At 36.4% G+C, this 11038-nt stretch overlaps 1 protein-coding gene across 1 annotated transcript; it reads left to right on the plus strand.

Annotated features, from left to right (window-relative positions):
* The first annotated feature begins 5024 nt into the window (after positions 1–5024).
* Positions 5025–9955, plus strand: LOC146141648 (aquaporin-like). Its single transcript, XM_083390443.1, has 6 exons — positions 5025–5167; positions 5651–5764; positions 6174–6300; positions 8949–9142; positions 9495–9635; positions 9829–9955. The coding sequence occupies exons 1-6, from the start codon at positions 5025–5027 to the stop codon at positions 9953–9955; spliced, it is 846 nt and encodes a 281-aa protein (XP_083246569.1).
* Positions 9956–11038: the final 1083 nt, after the last annotated feature.

The following is an 11038-nucleotide window of genomic DNA, read 5'->3' on the forward strand; positions in this document are numbered from 1 at the left end:
TTAAATTAGTAAAATCTCTTCTGTCTACTCTAGAATCTAGATAACTAAGCGTGATTTCTTTCGGAGAAAAGTTTGTGGATCAAACTCAGTGTGGGTGAAAGAAAAACGAAGGTGAAGAAAATTGTAAAGACGCTCAAAGAAAGGCAGTAAGTATTTTACGGGTAGTTAAAAATAAGGATGTCTGATAGCACTGGGATTGTTTCGGTGCTGATCCGATATTAAATTAATAAAGGATTTTCAGCCATGATTTGTGATGCAAAACAGCGACTGTTAAACGTTTCAAAAACTCTCAAATTACACAAGTTTTGTACTTAATGTTCATCCTCCAGGTTTGTTCAACAGAAGTTTGCATGGTTTTCGACCAATCTCGAATATGGAAGGGCGGCAAACAGAGAGAGGCGTGTGAAAACCAACGTTTGCAGGTGGCTAAATTTATTATGGATTTTGTGAAGGAGTTTACATCAAACGCCTGTAGAAATATCAACGATACAATATCAACGCAACATGTGAAGGTGCCTGTCATATCGGACAAGTAAAATTTATTTTATTTTTCTAAAATTATGAACAGGTTAACAAGTTGATCCAAAGAATATAAGTTAGGCCATGGGGTTTGCATGTTGCCATAACCTGGCAAAATGAAAACGTGCCTATAAATGTTAACACAGAATGCCTTGGTCGGTAAAATCGGCAACACGCCCTAGGGAGAAAAGTGTGAAAAAACTTTTTTGTGTGTTTTTAGTTATATTTAGTCGATGCCTGAAGCCTTCGCTCAACATGGAACATTGTGATGGATTTTCAATACACACCGATTCTCAAATGGTTTATGTGAAGTATGTTATAACGACTGATGAAAAAAAAATTGTTTTTCACCAAAGTCCTTTACTGGCCAAAACCAAGTTTCAACAGTGTGTTGATAAAACCAGTCTTAAAACTTCACGGATAAAGGAAAATTAATGGGAAGGTAAAAATTAAATTAGACAGATTAGAAATATTTTTCTTATCAAGGCTGCAAGGTTATTTGGGACAAAAATCACAAAACAACTACATCTCATGACAAAAAGAACGATTTAATTTCTGCCCATATTTGAAATTCGCTGAATCAGCGTTCAAAGGGCATTGTGACGTTTTAACCGCAACACAAACAGCGGTGAAGGGAGGCAATCGTGACTCAACAATGCGCTACAAGTTAATATTTGAAAAAATGTTTCGAGCAATATCCACAAAGCCGTGGATATTTCCAGGTTCTATGGTAGAGCAGGTTTATGTTTGTGGAAGAATAATCTGTTTTTCGGGGATATTTCTGGTAAATTCTAAAAAGATAAAAGATTAAACTAAGTAAAGAACTTGGTAATCCGAAAATCAGTTATTGTGAATTTCACATTAAAAGTATCTTAATTTGATGACGCTTTAGGAGCAAAATATATTTATCATGTAACGTCCAAACAAACTTATTTTCGGTTTACGAAGTTCTGTAGCCTACTTATTTAAATTTCTATCATTGATGTGAAACCAGAACAGTTTGGTTTCACCATTTGTAGTCAGACAGATTCTGTTATTCTAAAGAAAAGTTTGATTAAATTCTGCAAAATGTGGATTTAACTAAAGAATGGTTTTTAATTGGAAAATGTCAGAAATCACTAAAAGTTCCTAGAGCTAATTCAAATATAAATGTCTTACATGTATAAATCTGTTGCCCAGGAGACAGATATTGCGTCACTATAATGACCTACCGGGGTTACTTGTACCCCTTGAAGAGGTACGAAAATCCTAGCTAGGGAATTGTAAATGATATTATGCCATTGCAGTCTTTGATTTACAAAAATACAATCACTTACAAAATTGTTGTTGTTTAGTAAAAAATCTCATTGTATAATTGTGACGTCCAAAATTTTAGGACTGTCACGCATAGGCTTGCAAGTTAGCAAACCTAGGCTTTTGCCATACGCGTATAGCCAGGGGGGGCCTGAGGGGCCATGGCCCCCCAAAAATTTATAAATATTTTACTCCTAATAATTTGTTTTGTAGCATTTATGAGCAGTACCACAACATTTGATCACAGGCATGCCACACCTTCAATTGTCATGCACTGTTACGTAACAAACGATGTAGTTAATATAACATTTACTATACATTAATGTACTTTTACTACTTTCAGACATTTTTTGCTAATTGACTGTTTTTTTAGTATTGCGTTAACACTCAGTCAGTTGCTGCTCGAAACGGTTTGCTAGCATTGTTATTTGTGTTCGTTACGGCAGTTAATACAATGACAAAAGCTAAACGAAAAATTCCAACTTTTTGGCCCCCCTAAAAAATTTTCGGCTGGCTACGCCACTGGCTTTTGCCTTTGTCGTAGGTGACGTCATCGGGCACGATGAGTCAAAAATTCACAACTGTCCTCTAAACTGCACAAACTGTGGTTTTCAGTGTTATATTATGGCGATGAAGGTGAAAGAACGGTGCACGAATTCGGCAACGGATAAACAAATACAGTTCGTATCCAAAGACGTTTCATTCCAAAAAGACATAGAAAGGCGTTTACATCATACAGAACAGAACATGTTGAGATTATACAGTAGAGGACACATTGAGATTTCTGAAGTTCACAGTACCTAGGTGTTTAGCATTACGGTGTTGGTTTAATCGTCTAAACATTTAAACAATCAACAAACAAAATGTAACCAAAACACTTTTACATAACTAGACATTAACTAAATTGCAATTATCTTACATTAACGAGCATATAAACAACTAAACTTAGCCGATTCCAACAGATAACTGCCATACAAAGACTGGAACAGAAAGTACACCAAGACTGCACTAAAAAGGGGTGCTAAAACAAAGCCCAAATACACAAACGAATCATACCGTAACGCACGGTTGTACTTGACAGGGAAACATAGAAAACTTACATGAATATTGTGTTATTTTGTCCGTAACAATAATAATGTGTTTTTTAAACTGCAGATGATTTACGTGTTGCCTTGAGTATAATGATCAAACAATCGTTTGAGCGAATATTATCAATGAAGCAGCAACAAATCTCACTGAAAACTGACAAACAAAATAACTTACATTTAATTTATTTTTGCAGTGTTATGTGAAATACCGGTTTAACGATTAATTGAGCTATAAAAGCCATGTAATTTAGCAATATATATCTGAAAAATTCCATTAGAATTTTTGTGGGATACGAAGAACGCTCTGACCTAATAAAGGGGTACGGGCAGCCAAAAAGTTTGGGAGACCCTACATTAGAACAACATACAATTAGTAGGTAGTTGAACCAGGGGCGTCCGCAGAAAATTTTCCAGGGGGGGGCAATCAGGGGAAAATCAAAAAGAGGGGTCCTGAATTTTCAACTTAGGGAATTCCCCTATTTTTCGTCTGACTTAATGAATAATGACGTCATAAAACAGTGACAGTATGACGTCATAGAATGGTGATTGCAAGACGTGATAAAAAAACTAATCAGAAACAGCCAAATACGTCCAGCAAAAGCGACCACGTGCGTCGTCAACAATCCTGTCAGGCGCCAGCTGCGAAACACGGTAACTTCAGGCAAAAAAAACAAATTGTAGAATACACACTTGCTAATCAGTCAACCTAAACAAATAACGAAAAAGAACAACTTCCAGCGTTTACGGACGACCAAACCAAAGACGAAAAACGGCGTTTTGCACTCGATTTTGGTTTTGCATTAGATTAAGACGCGTGACCCAATTACTTTAAAAGCACGCCGCTTCGAACAGTTTTTTAAAACATGACAAAAACGAACAAAAAACGATAATATCACTTACAAAAAGAGGGTAAGAACTCCCGCCCCCTGGGGGCAATGGATAAAGTATAATATTTTTAACCTTCATATACATATTACATTATAAATAATACTAATAATCGCATTTTGAAATTCCAGTGGGGGGCACTTGCCCCCCCCGTGCGGGCGCCCATGAGTTGAACTATTGCAGCCATATCACCGGTCAAAACAACTTTTATACGAATTTGTGTAAAATTATGGTTGCCCGATGTATGACGTCACTGCGCCATAAAAATACTTGGGTTCAAAGTTCAAAAACTACTAGGGGTCACGGATCATGGGTCTTTCTGCGCTTTGCAAAGCTGCCAAACATTTTGCTACAGTAAACCAGTCGTTACAGATGGTTATATACAATATGACGTCATTGTTATGATGTCATAAAAAAGATAATTCTTGCTCCGAGCATGACAATGGAATGGCGCGAAGTATTTAAGTGGTTTGCCCCAGTCGAGTTGTTGTTGTTTAATCAAGCACTTGTAGATACATATTGTTGGAAACTGAGAAGTTTGTCTGTTTAAGCTGCTTTAGTTTGTAGAAATACACCTAATGTTAAAGAACATTAATTTCGCAATTCTGGCAAACGTTAATTTTGATTGTGAAGAATAATGGTTCTAGATTGTACTAAGACGTAGTAAAAATATCACAAAGCCCATACAGAACTCTTTTGATTTATTCAAAACGTCAAATATGCTTCCTACGATCGGGGACCGCCGGTCTGGCATCGGCCGCTTTGGTGTCGACGTTTGGACGCCCTCCTAATTTGAGCGGCGCCGCTGTTTTGGCACCAGATTGTTTGTCCCTGTTTGGGGCTATTTGTGTGTAAGGGGTAGGGTTTAGAAAGTGGATGAGGGTTAAAATTTATTAGGGGAGTTAGTGATGTATCTAGGGGTAGGGTTTGAGTTTAAAGTAAAAAGTTGTATAAGCCTGATATTGGCCATTTAGGTCTCATTTCGACGTATTTAGGACTCATTTCGAGTTGTATTACGACTATCGGGAATAAGGATTATTTAGGTCTTATTCCGAACTGTGTTTCATTCTGATATCGATGTTGTTCTTATTTTCGGTTGATGTTGTTTGTAGTCCCTTCATTTTATGTTCAACAGAAGGCAAAAGATGTGGAACTTTTCAATAAGCTGTCTCTGTTTAACATTTTACTAATGAAATTGATGACGTAATTCCACTTTCCAGGATTTTATTAATTTTAATCATGGCTCGCGACAAGAAAATATTTCGCACCTACGTCATCCCACTGTTAACCGAGATGACGTCACAATTCATGATCACGTTTTGGGGAAGCATGGCCATGAAGCCTTGGGACGTCCCCTCAGTGGAGAGCAACGACAACACTACGTAAGCGTGACGTCATACCGGGATTGCGCAAAATGTATGACGCAATAACACTATCAAAAAGTGTCGATTAAAAATTGCGCAGTACAATTGTAGTATTGAACTATATTTTTACTAAGAGGTCATTTTTTTACATTTTTATGTAAAAAAATACAATAACGTCACATACAAATTAACTAAAATATAATTCATATTTTTACTGCGGCGTAATTTGTTAACGTTTTTATGTTCAAAAATACAATAACGTCATTCAAAGTAGCTAAAATATATTTTATATTTTGAAGTCATTTTCTTACATTTTAAGTAACAAAAATATAATGATGTCATAACATATTATACATTTACTATGACGTAAATTTTTACATTTTTATGTGAAAAAAATATAATGACGTCATACAAAAGTAACTAAAATATAACTTTTATGGTTTTGAGAGAGTTATTTTTGTCGCATCCACGTGGTGAAAAGTATAATAATATGAATATCAGATCTGTGGCGGATGGACACTGTTGCGAGGATGAATATCTGGTGCACCTGTTTATGTCAGCGTTGCAAGCAGGTCTTTCAGTTTGGATGATGGTCACTGTTTTCTGGACGATTAGGTCGGTTCAACTCGAGCTTGCCACGGGAACAAACAACTTGATGGGGGGGGGACATATTCACGTCATAACTGGGTCGATTATTAATTTATTTAAGTCAAAAATAATCGCCCTAATTATAGCACATAAAACAAGTCGCATTTCATAATTTAGGTCGGTATTTTGTTTTCACTTTGACACAAATTCCGTTATTTTGGCTCAAACTTTGTCGCCCATCTAATTGTTTTAAAATATTAAGTTTACACTGATTTTGTGAGATTTTTGTAAAATTTTCGTAAATTTCATTAAAGTAGAAATCACTATGGTTTCTAACATCGTGATAACCTCTGAACATAATAACATGGACAAATTATCGGGTATCGGTTACAATATTATCAGACATACATGCTTTACCTTGTTTGTTACGTCACAGCGGCGCCCACTTCAACCCTGCGGTGTCGTTTGCCATGGTAATAGCAGGGGAGTTGAGGCCCGCCATGTTGGTTCCTTACATCATCTTCCAGTGCCTTGGTTCAATCATGGCCGCGGCCACAGCTAAGGTGAGTGTCTAGAAGCCACAAGCTTTTAACCCTAGAACTACGGGTCAATTGACCCTTTTGGGATTTTCATTTAAAATTTTTAGGATACTTTTTGACTTTTATTATTTCTGTGTTTTAAACACGACATCAATTCGACAAAATAAATTTATTTTTAAAATATATGTTGAAAAAGTGGAAAACGGTGAATTATCATACGGGTCAAATGACCCTAACCAGCAAATATTGCGTTGTTCAATTAGATTTTGCTTTATCCACTCAACCCTCAGTGGTATTGTAGTCTGGATTAATCCTGGGCTTTTTTCTTGTGCGCTTCATCAACTGTCTCTGGCGATTTGTGAACTACACAAACTTATTATTCTTCGCTGTAACTATAAGAAGCATAATGTCAGATTTTTGGCAAAGTCAAAACGTATGTAACGAATCATTGATTGGAATTTGTTCCTATAGTTTCTAAAAAAAAATAGGTCGTCTGTATTATTTATTCCATACATTTGTTAACGGTTCATCTCTTCATTTCTAAACTCCTCAAAGAAGACACAGACCCAAAAAGCTTCCAACTCTTCTTTACGGAGAGAGAATTCGCTATCGCCTTTTTGCCGAACTTCGGCTAACGTAAATTCCTCAGCAATGTTACGAAGGTATATCCTCTTCAAACACATCTTTAGAATGGTGTACTTGTGTAAGAATAAACTATTCAGCACCTGGCCTCGCATTGATATTTCGTTTAGGTTCCTGTCCTTTTCGAAGTGGAATGTCACATACCCAATTACCCAATTGGTATAATCTTCACTGATTATATACTCTCTGTTTTGCAACGTTTATACTTCATTGTCCAAACTACTCTCTTCTTGCACAAAATCTCGATCTATTCTATATCAAATCTCATCGCTGCCCTTGCTCATGTTTGGTCCAGGCTTATCAACGTCTTCCTTGTCTGAATCGCCATCAACTCGAAAAAATTCGCAGCACTTATCGTGCACTGTACATTGTTGTATCAGCTTTTTCTAAAATCCACTAATCTGATTCTAGTAAAGCATTTATATAACTAAAATGAGATAAAACACAAGCATTTCTATTCTGGGTAATTAGCTCCAGGATATCTGGGAAACAAAAAGCTACGTTCAAAATTTAACGCTCTTCTATAAAGTTTTTAGTACACATTGGTACTCAAAGCGAAACAATTAAAACACTGCAACATCATTACAGATAAAGGTTACACTTCACAAATTAATTTCTACAAAAATAAATACAGAAATAACAGTGCTGTAATCAAAAATTGGCCCTCTTGGTAATTAACGTAGAAAAAAAATAGGTAGTTCTAGGGTTAACACGATTATTAATGTTTACTGTTTCAACTACCTAAATACAAACATCAGCGTTGTAAACAAGTCGTTTGAAAGTCTCATTCAAGTCATGTGTGAAATCATTTAAGTCCTAGTCAAGTCATTTGTGAATTCACTTAAGCCCTAGTCAAGTCATTTGTGAATTCACTTAAGCCCTAGTCAAGTCATTTGTGAAGTAACTTAGGTCCAAATAATAACAAAGTCCCAGTCAAGTCATAATTAAAGTAAGTCATCTCCAAGTCATAAAAAATAAAACTTTATACTATTAAAACTGTTAACTTCGTCCGATGATTAGCAATAATTTAATTATAAAATGACATAAAACAACATATAGCAAAATTGCTTTATGTGCACAAATTAACATAAATAGCCAAATTTGATTAAAAAAAAATATTTAATCATTGGTCCAAAAGACTTAAGCCAAGACAGTTGAAAACAGTGAATTAAGTCGATTCATTACAACACTGACAAAACATATTGCAAACTGCAGCTCACAGAAACACCAACAATGACTTATATAAACAAAAACATAAACAAGGTGAATGGCCACAAAAGTCAGAGCTGTGGAGTCGGAATAAAGCCTGACCAAGACATAAAGTTAGCGTTATCGGGTTTCGCGATGCGATTCTATAACTTATACGGCTTTCGTACCAGCGGCTTAAATCACCGTGTTACTATATCGTGTGTTCTGAGATTTGTGAATATATACCCAACGAGCGATATCAATTGAGTGAAGTGACTCTGTCTAGAGCAGTGGTTCTCAACCTTTTTTCTTTCGTGGCCCATTTTTGTTGTACAAAAATTCTGTGGCCCCAAAATTTTTTATGAATGGACAAACTATAAAAAGGTTTAGAACAAAATATAGCGAAGCATATAACAATAAATTTACATCACTCAATTCCTCCCCAAGCCATTATTCCTGTAAAAATCAGGTATAGTGACACAAATGAATATAAATTCTTCAATAAATCTAGCTTTTTTAAATTGGTCTGTGGCCTATCTAAAAAGTTTCCATTGCCCACCAGTGAGCCATGGCCCACTGGTTGATAAGCGCTGGTCTAGAGTTCAAGAAGTTAAACACAGCTATTTTAGCGGCCTTAAGAGCCAGCGCCTACTTACCAGCAACGCCAAAGTTTTAATTTGATTATATAGATCCCCATAGCTCCCATGTTGCCGATAATTTCTGAACACTCCACTGTTCTTGCTTTCACAACGATTCAAATTCAATATGTTTTGTGAAAGTTCTTATTCGTCGTTTTGCCAAGTCAAATAAATTAAATCCACAAATCTCTACTACCATCACAGGCGATTCTTGGGGGAAACCCCGGAATAATCGCGATCCCTGGGCACGTGACGTCATCAGTTGTATTCTTGAACGAGTTCGTTGTCGTGACAATGATGGTCTTCTGCGTACTAGCGGTCTGCGCAGACCAGCGCTTTGATCAGCAGACCGGAACGCTCGCCATCGGAATGTGCGTCTTCCAGGGAATCCTAACTTCGTGAGTAGATGACGTCATAATGTGACGTAACTAAAGGTGATAACGGAAGAAACAAGTTATTCACCCAGTTTAATATGCGTTTGTGGATTTTGTTTAAACTAGATTTTTTTGCCCAAAGCACAAGTGGTAAAATGAGTAGATATTTACGGCGAAGGTTCACATGATCGAATTTCAACACAAGCTTTATATCTTTTTTTATCAAATTGTTCTATAGCTTCAAACTCAACAAATTTAGTTCCGAGTTCTATCTAACAAACTTCCCCGTTAAAAAGTAATAATAACCCAATGTGAGATTACAGCAGGTCGTAGTTTGGTGACGTCATCACATTGTCATCACGCCCATTGTTCGCAGTCGGTGGGTCGGAACGATGGGCATCAGTCCGTCACGGGTGATTGGTCCAGCTGTGCTTGCTGGCGGAAAAGCCTGGAGCCGACATTGGCTGTTCTGGTTGGCTGACTTCAGCGGGGGAGCTTTCGCCGCGTGTTACTACATGTGAGTTGTGATATCACTGTGGCTATTGTGACGTCATAAATGGTTTGTTGCTGTTTTGATTCACATTTGATAAATTGGGCAACACGTAATTCTTAAATTTACTAATTTCCTACAAAAATTTCAATATAAAAAAATAAAAATAAACTTTCGTTGATTATTATCGGCGATATAACTTAGTACGTATTCCCCCCAGGTTGTTCTTTGCACCCCCCGAGAAAAGCTGGATGGGTTTTCTTCGGCTCAGAAAGGGGGTACAAAGGAAATCCCCGGACAGCACGGAACTGGGGCCGATAATCAAAAGTGATGAAGAGAAGCAATGACGTCATAACCTGTTTATTGCGTTTCTAAAGCATTTGTCGTTTGACGCCATAGAGACTCATTGCTGAGACATTATTGTGTGATTGTTACGTTTCTAAAATAATAATTACGGGTTGTTTTGTAATAAACTCCTGCGATTTTTTTTTATAAATTTGTGTAATTATTTTACAATCTATGGGAATCTACAATCGTTAAAATTAATGCACGAAAAAACACAAAGATATTTGCATCACAAATATAAGCAACAAACAACGCACATGAATCATGTGGAGTGGAGAAGATGCATTTAGAGTGGCACGCTTGATACAAAGTAAATTCATCAAATCACATTTAGTTAAACTGCAGCGGGGATTGAAGAGGGCATGTATATTACCAGGAAATAAAGCGCAAGCTTGAACAAGTTAAAGCCAGTACTTTAAACGTTTAGCTTTTTTTATTTTAGCGTACTTTTGTCGACGTTGTTATGGCAATAATCTTGAATTATTTTAATCTTGTTGGATTAAGTTTAGGCAATGAAATTTTAAGGTTACAATTTTTTTAGTTAAGGGTGGGCAACTTATTTCTATTCGCTAGCCAAAGCCAAATTCAAAAAGGTCCCGACTAGCCGTAATATATTTTAATTGAGATCCCGCGGATTGTTAATTTTTTTCTTCGATTGCTGTAGTGTCATACTTCACACAGAACATAGCTTCTATTTAGCGCGCGAGAATCCAAATAAGTTCACGTTTTTATCGTACTTTAAAGTAGAGTATGATTGAATAGAGATTGGTTAACTTATTCCAGAACGTCAGTTTTAGGAAGCGTTTCGAAATAATAATTATTCGAATTTTACCTCTGGTTTTAAGGTTGAATGATCACGAAACAACAACCCAAGTTACCTAAATTCCGGTTGTACTTTTCTATAAATCAGTTATATGTTATTTTTTGACACTTTTACATCTTTAAATTGTCAAGGCGATTACCAAAGCATAGTTGGCTTTATTTTGTTTCTTTTTATTAAGGTACAAAATGATAACATGGACCCCTAAATAATATTATGGTTCGCGTGAACCAGGGTCAGCATAACATTTTTAGAGTCGGTTAAT

Source organism: Ascidiella aspersa, chromosome 5 (assembly GCF_963924565.1).
Source record: "Ascidiella aspersa chromosome 5, kaAscAspe10.2, whole genome shotgun sequence".
Taxonomy (NCBI): Eukaryota; Metazoa; Chordata; class Ascidiacea; order Phlebobranchia; family Ascidiidae; genus Ascidiella; species Ascidiella aspersa.